General features: G+C 37.2%; 1 protein-coding gene across 2 annotated transcripts in view; it reads right to left on the minus strand.

The window, feature by feature from the left end:
* Positions 1-24,449, minus strand: part of BCKDHB (branched chain keto acid dehydrogenase E1 subunit beta) — a 131,841-nt gene that overhangs the window by 98,935 nt on the left and 8,457 nt on the right. For both annotated transcript variants that reach the window (XM_040597651.1, XM_040597652.1), the window contains exons 4-6: positions 8,419-8,552; positions 7,639-7,794; positions 3,514-3,622 (exon numbers count right to left, since the gene is read on the minus strand). In XM_040597651.1, the coding sequence (XP_040453585.1) occupies positions 3,514-3,622; positions 7,639-7,794; positions 8,419-8,552 (399 nt within the window). The remainder of the gene's footprint in view (positions 1-3,513; positions 3,623-7,638; positions 7,795-8,418; positions 8,553-24,449) is intronic.

Here is a 24,449-nt window from a genome sequence, read left to right on the forward strand (position 1 = left end):
TACACAAACATATACATATAGCTAACATGTTATATATACACCTATAAACAAACACATGTATCTGTACATAGGGACTATTTCAAATTGGTTGCACATTAAAGCTAATGCATAATATGGAACTTAACAATTCTATTTCATTCAAACAAAACAGATAGTTCTTTTCTGTAACTTTCAAAACCTACTATTAACAGACACTGAGGCAAAGTTTAAGATCTTGGCTTTAAGTCCACTCCCTGTTTTTGATGTTACTAGGTCTCTTGGATATCTAAGGTGTGAGTTACTTTTTGAATGAACTGGAAAACGTTTTCAAGATGTTCTTGCAAAGCTATTCTTCACTTAGGACGCTGCTTTTTCTCCTCGGTTCGTCACAGTGTGAATGTGGTAAAATTAAGACAATGCTGCTTCAACACCCACCTTTCTCCCAGGGGTGATTAAGGTGAAGATTTAAGGCCTAGTTTTATTCTTGTATCTTGCGTGGGCAAAGGCATGTTTGGATAGCAAATATTCACATGGAAACAACTGCTCACTTAATAACATGGTTAGTTTTACCTCATGTCTGAATAGGCATACAACATACTTGAATAAGCACATCTGTGCTCATTTGGAAAGACATCCACCTAAATGCATTATTCAAAAAAACCAGCAAGCAATCACAATATCCATGTGATTGTCGCATTGAAATATTTTGTGCTACAGCTCTGATCTACCTTGGAGACCAAGCAAATGTCAAAACATTTATGAAGATTATTTTGTACAATGTCTTTACTGTTGGGGGCCAGGGGGGTGGGGGGGTGGGAATCTATGCTTGCATCTTGAAAAAACCTGCCCTGTCATCAACAAGCAAAAAAACCCCACACCCAAACCCAAAAAACACCTTGAAAGCAATTGGTAAGCCTATATATAGCTCCTTGAAGGTATGCATTAAATGCAGAATCACAAGGTTGGTTCTGCACAAGAGCTTTCATAAAACAGCAATGACCTGGCACCCTGCCTAACATTCTCAAAAAGCAACTTCAGTATCGATCTACCTTAGGATGTATAAGCTATCTTCCATCACTAGCATCCAACAGCTAATTTCAACAGGAACAGCAACACCTGGGGCAGAAGCAGAGGGCATAGGTTTTTGTTTGGTTGGGATGTAGTAGTTGTGGGGATTTTGTCATTTTTTGTTTTGTTTGTTTTAAACAAAGCATTAGTAGCTTCAACCCACACGAACAAGGACAGACATCCTGTGTTTTAAAGGCTATCCCACCTACAGCCTATTTTCAGCTGAAATTTCAAAGATATTAACAACTCTGAATAAAATATTACAGATAGCTGTTTAGAGCGGGGTCCTAAAACTTTTTAACCAGGGGGCCAGCATGCAGATGAAGTGGCAGGAGGCCATCTGCGGCTGCTTGGTTTCCCCCCCAACCCCCGGCAGGGGGGGGGTCTGTAAATACCGGGGGCCGGATTGAGGACCCTGGGGGGCCGTACCCGGCCCGCGGGCCATAGTTTGAGGACCCCTGGTTGAGAGGCTCAAATGTCGACATTACTTTTACAGACAGAAAATACTACTGTTCATTATAATCTTCAAAACCTAATTTTTCAATGAAGTCTTTACACACACCCTGTAACATCAGTCATGACATCATCCGCAACAAACACATCTGTTCACATGAAGCTAGAATGAGAAAAGAAATGTATGGTAGGGGCAATATAATTTCATTATTCAATGCCTTAGCCATCGTAGAGGAAATAAAGAAAATTAATTTTTTTTTGTCCGGAACAATGAGGTCCCAAATCTTGGATGGGGATTTATACCTTATTATACTACTAATATACCACCTTTCTCCTAAAAAATATATCAATGTCAAACTGGAAGTTTCTGGTGGAAATCAATGACTAAAAAAAACACAGGTAATGTCTCTGAAAAATCAGGCTATCAGAATATAGGAAGAAACCACAGTCTTTCAGAAATTGCCAACATCATCTTGCAGCAACACCGCAGTTAGTTATCAACCAAAACAAATAACATTAACCACTATTTCAGCACGTCTTTTACTCAAGATTTCAATCGCAGGGTTGATTTATGTTCACCAGATGATCCAGCAACTGCTTTCAAGTTAATTTCCTCAAACAAAAACCTCCCTATATTCTCAGTCTGTATTTGTGACTTGTAAACACTGAGGTAAAAAAGGGCTGTTTTAAAGACACAACAAATTTCAGCTTCCATCTTTTTCTCTAATAGGACTCTAAGACTCAAGTTCCTTTTACAAACTACTTCATCTAAACAAAGGGTCGGAGGTATTTATTGCTAAATTTCAGTAAGCTCTCAAAACACACTCAACTTAAGAAATGCAACACTCTCTGGGTACATCACACCACAATAAAAATAGCAGCACTTTACAAATACATCGCTAATGGAAATTCTGGACTTTTTTTGAAAATATAGAAGCAAATAAGCCATTTCCCTGGTAAAAATCCTATTTGTTCCTGAGTTACTCTGCTATTTTTTGTAGCTTTGATGTCTGCTTTCTAAATCTTTCCCTTGATATTTTTTGGTTCTATTCTCTAGGAAGAAGATAAATTTACTAACAAACAAAATGGATGTACTGATGGAAAAGTGATGTTAAGAGGTCCCAAGTAAAATACAAACATTTTGTCCTTCACTCATCACCAGTTCACACAGTCAACTTATAAATTGATTAACGGATTCAGCCATAGTTGGTATATCAAGCTGTATGACATAGAAATGCTGGAGGTAAGTGATGGCTTGAGTCCTGTTTTACCAGCTCATCCACCCACTCTGCCTGCCTCCACATGCAATATTTGCTTTCATCCATTATCTGTTCTCAGTCCAGTTTCTCTAGTCCAAAGTAATAACAAACTTTTTTTTTTAAATGACCTCAAGTACTATCATCATCAAATTACTCTGTTCTTGTATGTTATGCATAATAACTGTTAAAACTGCTATTAATCAAAAAATGCACTATGACTGAAACAAATGAAAAATAATAGCACTTGCACCTCCTTCTACCCAAGATTAAAATCTAAGGGGGCAGATTTTCACGACTGTTAGAAATCAAGCCCTCAAAAGAAATTTTAACTTTGGGATGGTGAAGTTCAGTTCTTTTGGAAATAAACATCTGGAAACTTCTTTCAGTAACTAGAGTTATCAAAAAGAAAGCAGTTTAACTTCTATCAAATTTATATTGCAATTTGATCAAGGATAATGCTCTTAGTTCTGGGGTTTTTTTTAAACCATGACTGTACAAAGCATTCCACTTCCAAAGTTAACTGAATGTTATGAATGAATATGAATCAGACTGTAAATGTTCATTTATCTTTGCAGCCAAATTTAGAGATCTTACTCAGTTTTCACAATTCCTCTAAAAACACAAACTCCAAACATAGCTAGAGACAAAACAAGTCAAGACTTCTGCTACATTATTGTTTCAATTGTGACTATCAACACATATGCGCAAAAAAAGCGTGTTCCTTTATTGGAAAATACAGGATATAAATCTTTACCTGCGGCTCTGTAAAGTATTTTAGGTTCAAAGAATATGCATGGATTTTTGTCCTCTATGCATGACAGCAGCAGTCCTTTGGCCTGAAGAGGACTCCTTGGAATAACAATCTGTAAAAATATTTTTTAATAGTTTACTTAAACTGCAATTCTTCTACAAGCTTCCTCAATCAAAACCTCATATCAAAAACCAAGCAATTATTCGCTTTAAATAAACTTATGTACAGATTGAGCAGTTCTTAAAGTGAATTAACATCAGTGCTATATAATCATATACCCCAATTTTACTTTGTTCATTGAGGAGGCTTGAATAGCTCCCCTCTACACCACGATTTAGATACTAATGCACTTCCCTCCGATAAAGTTGAACTAACATTTTAACAATAACATTGAGGTAAACGGAACAAAAGAAAATCGGTTGGATTTAAAAAAAAATACGTTAGTTTAGTAAAATTAATGTAGATATATGACAAAAAAAATTCAATGAGTGATCCTCACTTGGTTGGATAAAGATTCATCAGAGCAGGACTGGAAGATATTCAGACTTAGTCCAGTAAATTTTGAAGACAAAAAAGAAAACAGCCATTTAAAGTTGACTTCCTTTGCTTATGGTGGAAGCCTGAAATTTTTTGTTCATTTTGGAAATTAACAAATACCAAAAAAATACCTGAAACTATTATCAAGCAAAGAGAAAACTAAGCAAGGCTTCCTTCCAGATGCAATCTGAAAACTTGGAATGAAAAAATATAATTGATTTCCCAACAGAAGAGTCAATTTTGGATGACCTAAAAGAATGTTGGTTATGCACAGGAAGTTACGAAATTATCACAATTTAAATGAAAATACAACCAAAGAGCTCAATTCCCTCAAAGCAGAAGGACTAGCTAATTTACATTCCAGAGATCAAAAAAAGCTGATACATGCACCATGTCTACTAGCAAACATTTTTATAGCTGTGAAGTTAGAAGTGGCCCCTTCTGACTGAAAACATTTTCAGCACATTTTTAAAGAAAAAAAAAAAATCCATGTAACTACAGACATGTTAGCTTACTGACTCCAGGAGTTTCCAAGGTTTCAAAATATTTTTGAGATTAAGAACATTTAATTATACAAAAGTAACAGAAAAGAGTCCAAACACCACCTAAATCTGCTATCGCATCAAATTAACTTGATAAGTGATTCTTCTAAACAAGGAAGAAGTAGTCTATTAATATTTCACCAAAGCATTTGGTAACAGACACATGGGAAATTACCAAGCTGATGGATGTTACTAGTGCAGCTTCTTATGGGTCATTTTTAGAACAGACTTTATTTACCTTATTCATTTACAATGTTAAGTTGAAATATGGTAATGAAAACTATTCAAAAGCTGAGTCATCACCGCTGCAGAGGATGATACCAAAAAGACCTAGTTAACATTGAGAATATGACTGACAAAAGCAAAAGCAAACCAAACAAAACATACTGAGAAGTCACACATTTAAGAACTACATTTTTGTGATAAATTTAGAAATCAGCAGCAAAAATTCAGATTTAAGTTTATTATCTGCTGAAAGGATGACTATGACGCTATGCAGTACAGCCCTAAAAATGTAAAATAACATAGCCAAGGAAGCGTTAATTCTAATGCAAAAATCACTGCTAGAAACTCAGCTGGAATACTTCATGACTATATCAACTGTTCTGGAAGAAAATGAAACAGGTGCCAAAAAAGCTTCAGAAATTGTTAACACCTCTTTGATAGTCTGATTTGTTTAGCCTAACAAAACAAAGACTAAAGGGAAAACAATTGTTCTCTTAGTATATTAAAGGGAAGATGAAGAACAGGTAAGTCAAATATACAAGTTAGTCAGGAACAAATTTATGCTGGAAACGAAAAGAAAGCTTCTAGCCATGACAGCAAATATCCAGGAGCAGTCTTACAATGGAATGAAGAGTGTCAATACAGTAATTTTGGAAGACTGTCTGATCCATTAAGATATACATCCTCACCACAGTACACAAAAGATACAATCAACTAGCAATGTCCTTGTCACCCCAACAGCCTTGTCTTAAGTACTAATTGATTACAGTCCTTCCCTTGAACAGCCAGGGTTGTACAAACTCCCTTTTGCTTGGGAAATCCAAACCCCACTTTTCACTTAAGAAAAACACAAAATAAAGGTCTTAAGTCAGGAACCTGCCACAGCGTTTAATAAGAGGGCAGTTTTGAATATCCCTCTCCCCAAAGATCAATCCTACCCTTCCCAGATTGTAATATATGGTCTTTCCTCCAGCACTTTGGAGAAAATATGCAGAGATACGGGATTTTTGCAGGTGCATCTGAACCACAAGTTCATTTGCATTTCTGGATTCATATGTCAAGTGCTGGCATTGGATTCATTCAAAAAAAGACCTGCAACCTTGAAGATAAGGCCTTCAAACATTAATAACTGCATTAATGAACAGCTTCACCAAAAAAACATTGAAGGAACAATATTGTTTTCTCAAAAATACAAAATTCTAAAGATAGTCCAAAATACCTGTGCATCAAAAACTAGCATATTTTTCTACCAGATCCACGGAATTTAATGTGCCTTTTACCTTTAACTGAGATAACAGCTGTTAGTGATAGCAACCTATTTTAGACTTCACCCAAGAAAAAGTGAAAGAAAATGAAAAAACAAGAAGAAAGATCATAGATGAGAGAAAAGTAATTATATAAAATTCTGACTAACTTATTCAGAAAATTAAGCACAGTAGCACTAGGTTGCTATGAATTAGAAAGAATTTTGATCATTAGAGTGGACCACTAAATCTCAGCACTCGGTTCAGTATAAAATGATTTGGGACTGACCAAGATGATCAGCATAAATTAGCTAGACCTGGCATCAAGTATATTAATCTGGTAAGTTATCTTGTGCTTCCATATGGTAATAAACTACTCTGGTTTTTAAACTAGCTCAAGAAACCATTTGATTCAATTAGATGGCAAAAGACTTTGTAGATTGCATTTGTCTATATTAGGAAATATTTTCAAGTTCAGAACAGGAACACATCAAAGATCATAAAGAACACCCAAAGACAAAAATACATTCTGGTTCTCAAACATCATGAAATAAATAAAACGTGAATAATACAAGATTTTAAGTCAAGAGAAACAAGTAGGAGAAATGGCCACAGCCTCCCTGTAAATGAGTAATACCAGAGGCTTTAGAACACCAAAATTATATATAGACAATAGATTAAACAGATAAACAATGAACATATGTCTTAAGCAAAACCAGTAATTGTGTGCTGAAGTCTTCCATGCTAATCAAGCTATGAGTTGTTTCGCAATGGCCTGGATGCCTACTAACCCAGAAGTGCAAGTCCATAGACAAAAAATTTGCTCAGAAAAAAATGGAGAGCTGGCTGACATTGCTCCCTTAAACCTAGGATGACTAGATCCCATCGCTCCCTCTTCTCCAGGAAAGCACCAGGAATCTTAGCTTCAAGGGATGCCACTGTCTCATACAGCAAGACAGTTGTCATGCAGAGCATCACAGAATATTTAAGGTTGGCAGGGACCCCCAGAGGTCACCTGATTCAACACCCCTGCTCAAGCAGAGCCACCTAGAACCAACTGCCCAGGACCACGTGCAGACAGCTTGTGAATACCTCCAAGGATAGAGGCTCCAAAACCTCTCTGGCCAACCTGTGCCAAGTGCTTCCTTATACTCAGACAAAACCTCTCGTGTTTCAGTTTGTGCCACTGTCTGTCACTGTCATTCATATAAGTGAATTCAATAACGCACTTAAGACAGATGCAAAAAGAAAAAGGAAAGTACTATTCATTGCTGTTAGTTTTTAATTTCTGTACTATACTGGACATAAAACATGCAAAATGCATGCTTTTAGTGCAAAAAGCACACAAATACAAAATGCTATGTCTGCTAAAGACTGCTCCAATAATACCTATACATTCTCAAACACTTAATGCAGTTTAAGAACTGCTAGAAAAGTTTTTAATTAGCATAGTCAGATATTTTGTTGTGGACTGACTTCCATTCTTCTTCCCCTGCCTGTACCCAGACTAACTGTAGTCCATTAAAAAACAAAACCCAAACAAACAAAATTAAATCTTCATAGAGTAAGAGCTACTGTACCTTTATTCCTGGACAGTGAGCAAAAAAAGCTTCTGGACTTTGAGAGTGATATAGTGCACCATGACCCACACAGCCCCAGGGGGCTCTGATGGTGAGGTTTCCACAATTAAACAGATCTCCAGAGCGGTAACGGTATTTTGCTGCTTCGTTAACAATCTGGGAAGATATACACAAACAAGTACCATTCAGTCCAATACCTTTAGTTATGGATCACCAAGCCTCTTAAAATACATGAGATGTAACTCCATCTGCACTATGCATAGAATTCAGAGGACAAAGAAGAAAAGAAATCCTGCAAGTCAGTGGAAAGGCAAACATTTTCCAAGGTAAATGAAGCAATAATTTAGCATGTTGAAGTTAGAAGCCTAGGGCTCCAGAGTAGCCATATAACCCAGTTTCCCCTTTCCCATACTGTCAACCAGCCCAGTTCAAAACTGTAGTTTGCCCTGTGGACACTTGGCAAGCTGCAGAAGCATAGAGAAGTAAATGGGAAGACACAGCTGAGGAATTTAAGGCTGCTGAAGCCAACGCAGCCACAAAACCAAAAACAAAAACAGAGACATTTGCTTCAAACACATCTTTAATTTCCATTATTTAATGAGCCCTCAAACTAGCCCTGGCACCTTCCTGTTTACTTAAAGCATGCACAAATATTAGCAATACAGCTGTGGATGTATTAGAAAAAATTACAAATTCAAACCAAGTATTAATGCTAACAGAAGAGTAATTTAAACAGTCATAAGAACCCTTTTTACTTCTCTCAAAACTATTAGTACAAACCTGATCAAATGCTGGAAAAATATAATCTGCAAACTGGATTTCTGCAATGGCTGTAGCACCAGCAACAGCAACTCCAATACCAAAGCCAACAATTCCTTGTTCACACAAGGGGGTGTTGAAAACTCTGTCTTTACCTATAAAAAAAAAACAACACACAAAACACCACACACCACACAATTCCTTTAACACACCGTCTCTAAGTGGAAAACACAGCCCGAAAAATATTCAAGTTATAAACAAGTCACTTGCAATTAAGCATTAGGCTCTTTAGATGGGCTTTTTTTAGGTGTAGAAACAATAAGCATCCATTACAGGTAAAGATACTTTCATTTTAATTTGTACTAGGTCAGAGATGACAAGGAGAAACAAAATGAAAGGTAAGAACAGTTTCTATAGCTTACAGTGTTCTTAACACTTCAAGGACAACAGTATGTTCTTATGTATATACAGATAAGCATTCATATCCCCCCTCATGCTTATATGGGAAAGAATACTTACAAGCATTCAAAAAAACTTACAATACAGAAAAGTATTGTTACTTTCCAGGCAGTCAAAACTAACTGTCCATACTCAAAGGCAGATGGATCTACAAGAGCATCTGTACGAAAGTATACTGCCTTTTGCCCACATTCTCCATAAGCAGTGCCCAGTCTTATCAGTGTCATCTTTTGTAAGGTAAGGCTGCACTTGCTACAGATTTAGTTTGTCTCCGCTTCTTGTTTAGAAATAAACTTTCAAAAAAATTTTTGAATTCTTGTGACTTAGTCCTATTATTGCCTCTGGAGATAAAAAAAGTTACCACAGCTAGCCCAGTAATTAAAATTTAATTTCAGATCAACAAAATTATTGCACAGCTTTTGAAAGAAAGTGGGGGGGTGTTGTCTGGATGTCAAACACACCCAACATTATCTTGATCAACTCTGAATCACAGCAAAGCACCTGGCAGATTAGAGAACATTTTACAAGTAGAAAAAACTGCTAGCTCTCATTTCCAAGGTGTGTTAGCAAGCTGATCTCACTAATTTCCAGATGTGGGTCATCTGTACTTTGTTTCATATCTCCTGGAAGAAAAATAATAATCTCTGATGGTACTATGCTCAAAAGGTATTCAGACTGAGTATGTCTTAAGTGAGGATGTGAAAATGGCAGTAGCTTCGTGGCGCTGCCATTTATTCTTGCTGGGCATTTATTTTGCCAGCATGCTACAGTAACACTACTAGCCTGCGTATTTCTGTCCTTTCTTCCCTAGTGCTACCGATGTGTCTGGCACTGCCATTACATAAAAACAGCCCCAGCCCTGAAAAATTTTCATTCCAAGCAGCAGAAAGACAGAATGCTCTGGAGAACCCTGAACTGAGGAAGATATTTATTGAAGATGTAACTTGTTTCCATTGTCCTCATAATTCAAGTTATACTCACTTCTAACAGACATCAATTGTGTCTTGGCTTTACTGCCAAGAATTAACAAAAATCAGTTCAAAAAGCTTCACACAGGAATCATCTCGTCTCTTAAAAGCTGACTAGAGAATATTTTAGTCACATCAGTACCATGCTCCTCCCATGCAGAGTAAGAAGCTTTGGCTTTCAGGCCTATTTAATCCCATTTCTACAGAGTAAATAGATCAGTAAACTAATCCATAGGATGGAGCAGGAGAATAACGCCACGGACAGATGAAAGAACTTCTGTAACAAGGAGAATGCAAGATTATTTGAACCTAGAGAAAGCATATGCTGCGTAAAATGTTCTCATTCCTGAAGGATGGCTGTAATCTCAGTTTCCAAGCTATACAGCACCCTCTGGTGCACTCCATCCACTGACAGGTATCATGGTCAAGGAAAAAGGAATGTAAGTCGCAAACAGGCAGTTGCCCCAGGCCTTACCACCATCTGTGAAGGTGGGGAAGCCCTGCTTCAGACGCAGCCACAAGAGCTGCCCCTGTACCTGTATCCACCTGTAACACACAAAACACTTGGCAAACATCTCCTTCCCTTTTTTTTTAAATTTCATCTAGGCCTCTACGAATTGGGCATCTTGTTACCCTTCGCCTTTTACTGATGCATTTAAAATTTTAATTTAAAAGAACTCTCATTTTAATAAACTAAAAATGCATTAACATTACCAAGACGTATTACTTCCCTACTTCTTAAAAGTTGGCAGTTAAATATATTTCACTTCACTTGCTTACGTGATTTTGATATAGGATACAACCAGCAAAGAAAACACTGAAAAAAAAAAATACTACAGAAGAGACCAAAGGAAAAAAAGTAACAGTAAGTTTTCACAGTAAATTTTAGAATATGGCACTTTTATAATGAAATCAAATATTCAATTAGCTTTTTTTCCTTCACTTGAATTTCTATTCAATTTTTAACACATACCAATTTACTGAAATGCAGGTAAGTCTGCTTTAAAACTCTACCACATAGCCTACGTAAATAGACAATAAATAGTCTGATCAGAAGAAAAAAAATCCAGACTTTGAGAAGTGCCCAGAAGTCAAATCATATTAAACCTACCTAATCTTATTCTTTATGAACATATTTTTCAGATTACACTGGAATATTATAACACATTGGTCCCCTAAATAATTTTATATCATCACACAAATTGAAATATATTTGAACAATCCTGTAAAATAAGCTTTTAACTAATAATGGATTAAAACTTCAAAAATAATTCTTTAATATTAATTTGAGGTAGGTGAATTTAAAACATGTTGGAACCCCCACATTAGTATGCCACTCTGATTCAAACTACATAATACATCCTAATAAAACTGCAGAAATACTATTGAGATATTAAATTAGCAACATGCTGCTGCTATCAGTGGAGCATGATGAAATAAAGTGAGACTCAATAAAAGCAAATGTGAAATATAACATGAAAGCTATAACATGATCAGCTTGAAACACCTAATTTGAACTTTCAGATCTAAAGGCATAATCCTGAAGCATTATGACTTAAAACATTAAAGAAAGAGCCAAGTAATTTCTTATTCAATGACAATTACTCTGGAATAGTTGTGATTGTACAGTTAAAACAGTAATTCTGATCCATTAAAAGCACTTTACTGTTCATTAGATGAGAAAACAAGATAAAGAGTTTCAAGAGGTAGGGTCTTGAAGGACTTGCTTTTATAAAGGAAACAAAAAGATATACATATCATTAGCATAAAACAAATTATTAACTTCCCTGAACATCAGAAATTTCACAGCATCGCTTTAACCTTCTATTTTTATTGATATATGAAAATCATTACTAACATAAAATATTTAAACATTCAACATTTAAGGGCATTAAGCCTACATATTTTTATCTATTTCATTTTTTTTTCAAAATGTGAAAAAGGCAGTCAATTTTGAAAAACAACCATTCGTATCATCCTTTGCAAACCAGCTGAGTCAAATTTCAGCTGAAATCACACTGAATCAGACAAATAACCCAGAGATACTTTGTCTTTCCGTATTTTATTTCCATACCAATGAAGAAATGTTTCCTAAAACGCACTCTTCCATTACCTGTATCGGCCACGCAGCTCAAAACAAGCTAACACAAGCTCCATGAGCTGACTTGTCACTCCAGGTGAAAGTAGTACTTCTACATTATCTGAAACCAGATGCATCAGCCTCTGAAGACAGACATTATGCTGGTGTCCTTTTCAATTAACCTGCCCAGCTTTATAAACACCCCTAGTTTCAGTCATCTGAACAGGTTAGTGCCCCTTTCCAAGTAGTGTGGGAAGCAATATGCCAAACCGGACTACGTGAAAAAAGGTTGATGCTTCTCATCTCTTTATCCCGGTAACTCAGGAAGACTAGATGTACGTTAAGCAAGTGAATAAATACTCTAGAAGTGTTGCCTGATCAGGTAAATCTGAAAACATTAAAAACATTATGGAAAAAGCAGAATTTTATTAGAAGGCATTTTAAAACAATTACTTCATCCCCGATCTATTTTTACTTAAATAAAAAAAGACTGATCTTTGATTTTCAGAACAGAGTTGAGCACCCTACAATCATCCAAATTACCACTGACCCTCTAAAAGAGAACAACTTTAAGGCAGTCTTAAAGTCATCTATCTTCTCATCCGCCAAGAATAAAAAGTTTCATAGCAACCTAACAGAACATGTTTACAGACATGTGTAGTTGATTATTGTGCATTAATGCTTTGGCCTGCTTCATCTTTATTTGTTCCAAGCAGTCAGGAAAGAAGTATTTCAGATTTCAGTATCTGCAATTAATCATGTTTTTGTCTTAATTTAACTTCAAAAATGAGATACTCAAACAATATCACATCTCCTGTAATGTTAACACACCACCCAAGGCTCCAACTCTGAGTAATTTCACATAACTCTGCAAGAGCCCGCATTGGACTATGAGTGGTTTAAGTAGTACTGCTGGTGATTTAGTCAAAGGAGAGTGTTTTGTTCTGTTTTTAAGATACTTTTACATCACTTGCATTAAAAAAAGCATCTTAAAATATGTCAGTACTGAGTAGTATTAACAACATACCTGGGACGCATTTTATTTGTCCCCATGATCACATTAACTTCCATTTTAAACATCCATTAGAAGGCAAATACGAATCAAACAAGCCAAGTATGTTCTATCCTCAACTGCAACCATGGATGCACGTGGAGACAAAGAACCAGAAAGAAAAGGCAGTCCCAGCAGATTAGCTGCTTTGCCACTCACTGGAGACTTCATGTAGAAAATTCAAATAGAAATGACAGATTTCCAATCAATCTTGTCTTTAATGACCTGTTCTAATCCTAGAATATAGAGGATTTTTCACAGATTTACATCTACAAAAGTCTACCAATTCTACTGCTTAGCATAATTTAACACAATGGATCCAGCATTCATACTTTTAGTCCCACAATCCCTTTTAAGCTCTGGTTTACAACTGGTGACACTGGCTACCTTCCTTTTCTCTGATACTATGTGAGAGGGCAGGCACCACAGCAAGTAGTTTGGTAAATTCACACTCAGCTCTTTTAGAGCTCCTGGTTGAACACAAAAACATTTTAGTAATTTCTCATTAATTTTAATCAATTTGTTCTACCACTTTGTTTATTAACATCCCAGCCACAGTTTTCCAGCGTTAAAAAAAGGGTGTGTAATGGGCACTGTTCCTCTATAGTTAGTACCAGTAAAAACACATTAACTTTCCAACTGAACATACAAATTTCAAATGACGGGCGAGTTTCTTCCCGTTTCATTTGTTTACAGGAGTCTTAACTAAGCTTCAATTTGGAGGGGGTGAGGGGGGAAATCACTTGCACAAAACAAAAATGTATCCTTCTGAAGCACTAATCACCACAGTATTGCCCAAAGAAAAGGACACCTGTTCTCACAGGTAGCTGATAAGAACAGAAATTCCACACCAGTTTATCATTTATTCCATTGAAATAACACACATTTCTGCAGAATACTTCAAGTAAATTGCAAATTAAGAACAGCTGAAGGGTAAGTTTTCCTTTTAAGTTTCCCCCAGTCACTAATTCCAAAGCATTCACACATTTGAAAAGACATGAATATCTGAACTAGCAGTTCTAGCTCAGTGTTCTCAACACATCATTCTTACTCAAAACCATGCAGTTTTCTTCCAAGAACTCTACAGTTCCAAACCGCACTTTCACCTCCTCTTCCACAAGATACTCTTACAACAACAGCATGTTTACTGCTTTTTCATTTAATCCTTAATCTCAAAAGACCTTAAACAATATCAGAGTCAGCAGAACTCCTGAAGTACAAAGAAAATGTTACCATGGACAGGGAGCAACCTCCTCAATTATGTGCAAATTCTTATAATCTGCACAGTTACTGAATTGAAGGTTTGGAAGGAAAGGAAACTTGCTTTCTGGTAAAAGTAAATTCTTAAAGTTGTTCACAGCATAAACATAACATTAAGCATTTACTCAATTCTCAGTGTTACATATAAACCTATAAATGAGGGAGCACCCAAGTAAACTTGTTTATAAACAACAGTTCCCTTTTCACAAAGCAAGTAGAGAAAACTTGCCATTTGGCCCTCTTCCCCACTTCAGATTTCCTGTCATTTGTGACACACTACCATCCCACCAAAAGCTAAAGAATAAACCAGAAGTATTAAAATATATTATCTAATTATCTCCCTTTCTCAGGGAGGAAGTGGAAACAGAAGGTATCAAGCAAGGTTAATGCAAAGCCTTGGCATAACTTTGAATGCTGGTAAGATTGCATGTCATTTGATCTTTCCATGATGAAAAAGCCGCCAAGGAATAGTATAAGCAGGAGGAAGATCAGATTCTTTTCAGGTACACAGTGACAGGCAAAAAAATTACACCAAAAGTGGAAACTGATTATGTGAGGGGAAAAAAACTCACTGTGACAACAGTCAAATGCTGGAACAAGCTGCCCAGAGAGGTTGTACAAGCTCCTTCCTTGGACATACTCAAAACTTACCTGGACAAGGCCACAAACAACCTAAACTGGCTCTATGCTGAGTACTAGTTTGGACCAGATGACCTTCAAGGTCTTTCCCTTCCAACCCTTATTAATCTGTGATTTGTTAACAGCCCCGAGCAGGGTTACGTGCTGACTGCCCAAACTCTTTATGTCTGTACCTGTCCTGTTGATGAAAGCATTTCATGACATTGATAAAATAGTAGTGATTCAGCTCCACACTGCTCAAAAAAAAAATTCCACAAGTAGCTCACATCAAAGTGGCAGATTTCCTCACCAGAATTTCTTTTTACTGATGACTATGCAGGTAGGCCCACTCCACACCAAATTCCTTCTGATCATCTGGCTCATATACTCAGTTGTATCAGCCTAAAGAAAAAAGCACGATGCCTAACTGCACCAAGGCATCCAAGTGTTCCTCCAGCTATGATTAATAACATTCCTTGCTCAACCACAAAAAAACTGCCTTGTGAGAAGCACACTTGCAGTAAACCGTAACTGATTATAAAGTTAGACATGCGAAGCCATACCAGATGACAGAACGCTTACTTGCAAAAAATATGCCCTAAAATTGACATCTACCAAACACTTATATGTGGGTATAACCAAGGGATACGATATCAGCCTTAATTAAGAGGTTTAGGTTAGTTCTATGCATTTTCACACTATCTGCAACATCACATGACGTGACAAGAGATCCAACAGGAAAATACATCAGAGTTACCAAAGCTAAGTATTACATGCTAATGAAAGTTCTGCTGTAGTAGGCTGGGTATACCATGTGGATGACAAACAGGAATAACCAAAAATTTGTCAAATACAAGGCACCCGCTCCCTCACTCCTCAGTATCAGTAGTGTAGAAATACTTTATAGTAAATTTGGAAGAATGCCGAGTCTACCCTAAATTGTGAAGCAACCATTCTCAACACAACAGCAAGGATTTAATGCTGCTATAGAAATACTCAGGAACAAAGCGCTGAATGACCAGTAATCTACAGCAATGAAAAACATCTTACGAATCTCACTTGTAACCATGCCTGTCCCTTTACAATGCAGAGCATGTGCATAAGAAAAAGCAATTAACTGATCTACATATGGTGCTTCCACACAAGTGTGAAAACTCCTTGCCAAGTTTTGAGGATTTAATGTTTCTACAAATTAAAGAGAAAGGAGATGTTTTATAATAAATTACTAGCATCTTATGTCAGCCTGGAAGATGGCTCTGAATGAAGTTAAATTACGATTAACCTGTTCCTCAAAATGCTTCTGCTGCAAAGCTGTTTATACAATTGACTGGACTTGGATCATAATCTTGACCTTTCTGACGCTTTAGCACGTTACTTCCAAGAAAACTCAATCTTTTACTCCCTGTAATAAGGTCTGTAGAACCTTCTTAAACTGAAGTAGTGATAATTACCACACTCTTATCACCAAACTCAGAGGTTAAAAAAAAGAAACAACAGCGTACGTACTAAATTAGTCCCACTTGATGAGTACAAATGGAAACAGGGGGCATACTGATCACAGGATTAACCAAAGAAATCGAGAATCACTAAATTTCATCGAAGGAATAGTAAAGGCACGAAGACTGCTATCTGGAACAAGGTACACAAACTGCTTGCAGACTTAGTATTAATACAGACTGCAAGTACTAGTTATGCTCATTGATTCCACCTTGTGTCTTTATATATATATAAAGTTTCATCCTCCTTGACATTATATTACTAAAATATTACTTTTACATGTTTCACTGCAAGTATTTTCTGAAGTGGAAAATTCCTTTTTTATGAAGTTCAGCAACACATAATTTTGTGCCCAGCAATGTATCTTGAAATATCTTTAAAACATGTTAGAACAGTTTTCTTAAGCTCTGTACTGAGTATCAAGTTCTATATTAAAAAGCATATCCCTTACCTCTCCTTCAAACAGGTTTACAACATACAATAAAAAGAAACCTAATAAATATCAGTAAGTCCCAAATAAATAAAATATTGTTTTCACACCAGGCACACCAAAACTGAAATAAAATCTATTTAGCTCTGACAGACTTATTTATACCAATATCCCCCAATATGGTAAAAGGGCATACCACACTGCATCAAGTTCTTAATTTTTCTTGTCTTCTAACTGTAAATCTTAAGAAAAGAATTGGCTATTTAAGATGAAAATGAACAAAATGTACTATTGTGTAATGAGTCTGGAATACATTCTCCAGATGTTACTGTTCAAAGCCATTTCTATAAATCAGAACAAAATCCAGATCTTGCCAAACTTCTCTGGAAGAACCAGACAAGCAAGCTGTAGAATTCTCTGCTTAAATCCATCCACAAAGAAACCAGGATAACCAAACTCCAGACTACTTGGGTCTTATTCAATCTATACACAACTAGTCATTTTTAACTCCAAATACAACATTCCGCTCTCAGTTTAAGTCTGTCATGTCAAAAATTCTGAACTATGTCGTTCTACCATATACAATATGGTAGGAAGGACCAGCATCTACACAAAAGAGGAAGCACGGTGCTTCAACAAGCTTGCAGTTTGTTCTGAAGCATGAAGCTAACATTTTCCATCTGCTTATACAATAACCCCCTAACACTTACTTCTTATGCTACTTGAGGCTGAGTTTTTCTTCTCCCTATAACAGCATATTGCTATGTTCTAAAACCATGCAAAAGACCCCATGATTACCGATTAAAAAAGCTCACAGAAAAAAAACCCAGATTGTCTCCCACCTGTTGAAGTAATGCCCAACCACTAATAGCTTCTGGGAGGCACAAAACACTACCTTAATATACTGCATTACAGGCCTCAACCAGCACATCCAAACTGCGCCTTCACACTGTAACACTTGGCAACATGAGAGCAGACCCAGAACCTCCATTGACAGATCTCTGCTCCCTTGCCAGTAACATGCTGTGAAGTCTCCACAATAAACAATGTCCTGAAATCACTGACAAAAAAAAAAAAGACTTACAATATAAGCATTATAAAGTATTTTATGGATTTTGGAGGCACATTATTGGATTATTATTTTTTTTTCAAAACCACAATATCTACCTCTATTAGTTCAGCTTCAAAAGGTTCTCCCGTTATTTCATGCTACTAAAAGCCATCAGGACATTTAAGCAATTTTTGTAAGCATACCAATCTTTGGCCAAGAAACTTCACCTAATACCATTACAACCTGGAAACAACCTTATCTTCTCACCCATGTTTTTCTCCATAGGTATTTCACTTACACACAGAAATTGCATTCAGGTTTCTAGAGCTCAAGCTCATAAAATACTGTGTTCAAGTAAACACTTTTCTTCAAAGAATGACTAGCACAATTTTAGAAAGGCTGGGGTCCCTTGGGCATGGCTAGGTACAGCCATCTCCTGGCCAAATAAACAAAAACTCCTGAATTATTTTACTGGCCTATCAGCAAACAACATTTACTGAGAAAGAAGAGTCCCCTGAAAACTCACACAGGTGTTTACACCTTAGACAAAAGCTCTACAGAACAGCACCCAGGGATTATAACGGATCAGACATTGTAAATAAACATTATTGCTGCAAGACAAGCTAGTATTATCATGAGATGTGTCAACAGGAAGGTGTAAGCAACCAGGTTTTACTCAGTAAGGCCCAAAGTACCCAGTTTTGGATGGAATATGTTCTTCAGTTGCAGCAACCAGAGTCCAGAGAAAACTAATCAGTAAGAAAAAGCTTCAACCATAAAAATAATCCTGCACCTGGACTGTGACTGTGTGTGTAGGGAAGCCAGAGAATCTCCATCACTGAAGGCTAAGAACAGCCTTTGCCAGCTGATCTATCCCAAAACATACCCTGTACTTCAGGGATCTAATTCTGTAAAGGCAGGCAGAAAGTAGAGGAAAACAAATATGGAAGCAATAAATAAAATCATTTTTAAAGCATCCAGCTGATTGCTAATGTTGCTAGGTCATCCCGACATAAGGATGTTATTTTCTTGCTATAACTGTGGTTTCATATGCAGTTCAGTCACTTGCTTTTTGATGTGTTTGAAATTTTCCACAGCGGAAATCTTTGATTCAACTCCCCACACCCTCACGTGATTTAACACAAGTATTATTTCTTCTCCTGATTTTCCTTTTTTTCTGTGATTTTCCAATTTGCAAGAAAATAACCTGGACCAATTGAACAGACAATAATCACTGCCTACAATCTGTTCCCCATCTATTTCACATTTTTGGTTTTGAAGAAAAAAACCTACCGACTTTATCTACACTTCTAGCTGCATCAAAATAATAAAGCATAGGAAAGTTTATTTATAAAACAAGTCTGTACACTTGAAAAGAAGAGGGCAAGAAAATAATTAAATGTTAAGTTATATGTACTTATTGCACCCTTTTATTCCATGTAAGGTAATTATTTTAGCTATGAAAAATGAGTGAGGAGGAAAAGTTGCAGCTGTTTACTCCTCATTTACTACGCCTGCATGTATGAATGTCCATAGCCATGTATGTAGTTCACAATTACCTGAAAGGAAACTATCCCAGACTGATTTTGTTTTACCCTACACATAGGGGTGACACATGTTACTGAGCCTCCTTTTATCAAGTGTCCACCTGGAAAAGCAGCAAGTACTGGCTGCACAGCAGTACAATAGACAGGACTTGGGGACTAAAATGTGCCACAAACTGACAGTCAATACCACACTGCTAATAAAGGCAGCAAACATCGCCCCAGGATGTATTAGCAATGTTACACGGAAGCTTTATGATTTTTGTTCTGACTTTGTATGAGAGTACCGTAAGTTGCTGTGGGCAGAACATATCTGTAAGCACTGACAAACAAAAAAGAGAACAGCAATAACAGAGATCAATAAAAGAAACTAGAACAAACAGAAATAAAACCCACAAGTGAAAGACCCTTCAAACAGTGATGGGACATAAACCCAGAAAGGAACAAACCTATCTTCCTCTTATCCACTCTGCTATCACACTGAGAATCCCGAACAGTGACAAATCACAAGCAAAAGACAAATTCATTCCAAAACATTCCAAAAGAACTGCTGACAAAACCATTACTGCTACATCTCCACAGAGGTCAGCTTTGAGACCTCAGTCAGCTCTTTTGGGATTAAATTCAGAACTCCTGAGGGACAGAACTGATGCCAAGTCTCTTCTACTCTGGGAGACACCACAGTGGCATCCTCCAGGAACTGATAGGATCTTTGAAATAAAAATTCCCATTCAAAGTATTCACATTCTACCCATATTTCCAAATGGCTGCGAGTGAATTAAAACAACATTATTCAATAATTCCCTACTGAAAAGTAACAAACTCACTCATGCTACTCTTTACATCTGAGAAAAATTTCCAATAGGTCAAACACTTAAAAGGTACTCTAACTGGGCATCCAAATAGTAGGAATGTAACTTAAGCAGTCATCTACACTCCCTTGATGGCAAATAGAAAGACACACCACAGAAAATATAGGTTGCTGTATGATAGGGGATCGAGTGCACCCTCAGTAAGTTTGCAGATGACACCTAGTTGGGGGGGAGCACTGATCTGCTTGAGGGCAGGAAGGCTCTGCAGGGGGGTCTGGACAGGCTGGATCGATGGGCCAAGGCCAGTTCTGTGAGGTTCAACAAGAAGAGCTGGGTCCTGCACTTGGGTGACCACAACCCCACACAGCGCTACAGGCTTGGGGAAGAGCGGCTGGAAAGCTGCCTGGTGGGAAAGGACCTGGGGGTGCTGGTCAACACCCACCTGAACATGAGCCATCGGTGTGCCCAGGAGGGCAACAGCATCCTGGCTTGTATCAGCAACAGTGTGGCCAGCAGGACCAGGGAAGGGATTATCCCCCTTGGCACTGGTGAAGCCAAGATGAATTCTAGAAACATAATACTTGAACTAAACCTTCCCTTACTAAGGATCACATTTTGTTCTGATTCCATATTCAAAATCTGTTTATGGATTCACTGCATCCATACCCAACTCATAGCTGGCTTTCCAGAAGACTGATGATACTACTGAGACTTTTCAAACTTCTTTAAAGACTTCTTCCAATAACAATCACAGCAGTGATTCTTTGAACTTTTAAAATCCTCCAGCACCCTTTGCCTCATGCAACTTCTGGAGATGCAATATCTTCAGTAACAGTGCTTATCATTTCTATAATTCACCGTTAACTTGCTTAACACTGAATTAATTTATATGTGAAGGTGTTTTACATGATTTGTTTCAGAATTTCACTAGCTACCTGTTTTCAGGTCATCACACTGGAATCATCTTATTCTCTAGAGGCAAAAGATCACCAGTACTTTCATTTTTAATCTAATGTGTGAGAGCACTCCCTACAAGCAAGCTCTCATTCCCCTAATTATCTCCTTCTCCTATGCAAATTCACCATTCACAGAAAGTCCCATCTTAGAGGTACTACTCTAATACTCCTTCCTTGCCTCACACAACTCCAGAAACACATTTTCTCTTCACATCATTCTTTCATTCAAGCACTGATCAAATGTGATTGCACTTAACCTGCTGGTTCCTAAAGCTGCTGTGACCCTCTGTGAGTTGATCATCAGGAAAATGGGGTTTTCCACATTTTCATCTGCTGACTCACTGTCTTCCAACTTCCTTAATCTAGGTGGATAATTCAAGGCTACCTTCAGGGGACTACACTATTTTTTACTCCAGTTTTTCCGGATACATTAAGAGGAACATGAAATGCACTAATGAGCTCTAATTAGACATCACATATACCAGGGAAAGTGTCCCTAAAGTGAACTGCAATCTGCTTAGTTAAAGCAAGACATAAGGATCAAACACTACTTCTGTTCTAAGGGGAAACTGCTAGTTCCCTGGCTATCCAAACTTGCATGAAATCTTAACAACAAGAAAAACTAAATTCTGGTCCTTCACATTTCCTTACTAGGTCAACTTTCTTCTCTATAGTGCAATTTTTTTGGCAAGCATAACTTCCTAGCTTTTGAGCTAAACGTAACTCCACTGAAATGTATTAGCCAAACACATTCAAATGCGTGCATCTGTGTGAGACATCTGCATGTAACTAACAAGACCTATGAACAGCTGTAGTATTAGAAAGCCTGTACATAAATATTTGTTAAAACAAAGACACAAATTACTAAAGATTATTACTTTGAGATGACAACAAACATGGGCAATAACTCAATCTCAGATGCCAATTTTTGTAATTTATTCATTTCTTCCAATTCTTCTGGTTTGGTTTCTACCACCTACCCAAATCTCATCTATTAAAGTGACCACAAAAAAAACCCTCAGTGTCCCCAAAGCACTGCTATGGGGAAAGACCTGCCAAACCAATCTTACATCTTTTGGATTCCAAGTTCTGTGCAAGAACGGATCCTATTCCACATGTTCAGAATATCAAGCTTTGAAATAGTCAGAATGCTCTTGATCCTTACCCTCGCTAAGGATAGACTTTTGACATGACAGTACGTGCACATTAGAGCCTCCCTTCAAGTGTAGACCAGAACGGTATTAAAGACAAATCTCTACTGAGTCTGGTGACTACACAGAGGCACCTCTAGATAAGGAAGCCCTCAAGCTGGAAGTGTTTGCAGGATGGCAGAGAGTATATAATACATTTATTGACTTCCCCTGTTTATACAATCTCAAAATCTTCATTTTTTGACCACAGTAGGTTAGATAGGTCTTTTTTTGGAGTTACTCAAAACAAAAACCTGCTCTGGCATTCTTCTGAGTAGCCTTCCTTGTCAATCACTATTTCTGCTATTTTTCTCAGCCTTTAATTCTGTCTGCTTTCTCCATTTCTACCTTACCCTGTTTTTTCCTCCCATTTCTTTACTTCCTATCATCCAATTCCTACCTCTGATCTCCCCTGTATTTGTATTGTGGATGATACTGATCTTTACATGCTGCAACTTTATTTCATACTTCAGGCAGAGCAACAGGACACTTATTCAACCTCCAAGATTACTGTTTCAAATCCATCTGCAGACTTGAAGACAAATGTATAGCTATTCCACTCAGATAGCATTTTCTTCAAAAGATCAAAATAATAATGTACGTCCCTTTAAAAAATAGAACAAAAAATAAAAAAATGTTTGTAGATATCACCTATGTTACAAAAATACAGTAGGCAGGGAAACAGACTACCAGTCATGCAGTTTACACCTTTGCTCTAGAGACATGAAACATCTCCAGAGAGCAGGACTACGGAACAGCAGATATCCATTACTTCAGAAATGATACCCTACAGGTTAGAGTATGTAACCTCTGCAAAACAGTAACAATCTTGAACCTGGCAGGGGCTGATGGGGAAGGAGACAAGGACTAAAACAAGAATATGCCTTCCAGTGTGCAAGACCAGAAGGAAGGGACAAAGGATAAAACTGTACAAGACTTGCTTCCCTCGTCTGAAAGGAACTCTCCATACAAAAATTTCAGACAGTGTACTCATCTTCAGGATGGAGGATTATACAGCAGCAGATTTCTAAGCATGAAGTTCATGCAAAACATTAACACCAACAGAAAGATCATGAGCAGCAAAGCTATGCCAGAAAACTGGAATTGCCTATTCCAGATGTTGACTTAAGATTTACAGGAACAAACATACTATCCCAAGTCATAGCTATCATGGGAAAAAAACTTGCATATACTGACCTGTTTACATATGATTCCTCAATTAAACATCTTCAAACATAATTCTTTGTAGCATGTCAAAAATTCATCCAATCAAAAATTAGGATTTATTTCCTTACAAAGTCAACAAGCTTGCCTTCTTTCACTTAGGCCTCTAGCTGTGTTTATATTACAACGTTACTCTAAACTCGGGCTTAAATTGCTTTCCTGGCAAAAAAAGGTTTTAGATTTGATGACAGATTTATTCTAAAAGCAAATCTCTATCTCTCCAGAGAGGCTTCAGTAACAGTCTGGATAGTAACCAACATCTGTATAGTACAACTACTGAGTACTGATATACCAAATTCTCCCTACTGTAACATTAGGTGATATTTAGACCTTGACCTCGAAGAAAGTGCTAAAAAAGGAGCTATCAATTTGTATCAGAATAACAACTTGCAGGCATAGACTGCCACCTAGTGATTTTGATTAGCTACAGGAAAAAAAAACACCCAAACAAAAAAAGCCAAGCCTCCCTCTTCCAGGAAAGGAGAAAAAAAAATAATAATTCCTTCATATTTTACATCCACATATAGAAAGAACCTCGAATTACATCTCTTGTGTATCTTACTAGTCTGTTGATGGCAAGCGCAGGAGGGGAGTGGGGAGAGTCAGAAAATATATGTAATCTTCCCCATGCAGGTAAGATCCATGAGGTTCCTTGTTTATCAGTTCTGTCTGAAGTTCCTCCTTATTTTACGTGGACTGTAGCCTTTGCATAAAACAAGCACTGCACCCAGAATTTAATCTCTAAGACAGCACTGACAGAGAGCCACACCCCTCTTGAAATTTTTGATTCCTTCAATTTTTGCACTTTCACTCTTTCCTGCTTCTCCCTCAGCATTTTAACTATACTTTTAGTACATCCTCTAGTTCATCTTTGCCATTCCCACTTCAGCCACTGCCTGTTTTCTACAGGAT

Source organism: Falco naumanni, chromosome 6 (assembly GCF_017639655.2).
Source record: "Falco naumanni isolate bFalNau1 chromosome 6, bFalNau1.pat, whole genome shotgun sequence".
NCBI classification, from domain to species: domain Eukaryota; kingdom Metazoa; phylum Chordata; class Aves; order Falconiformes; family Falconidae; genus Falco; species Falco naumanni.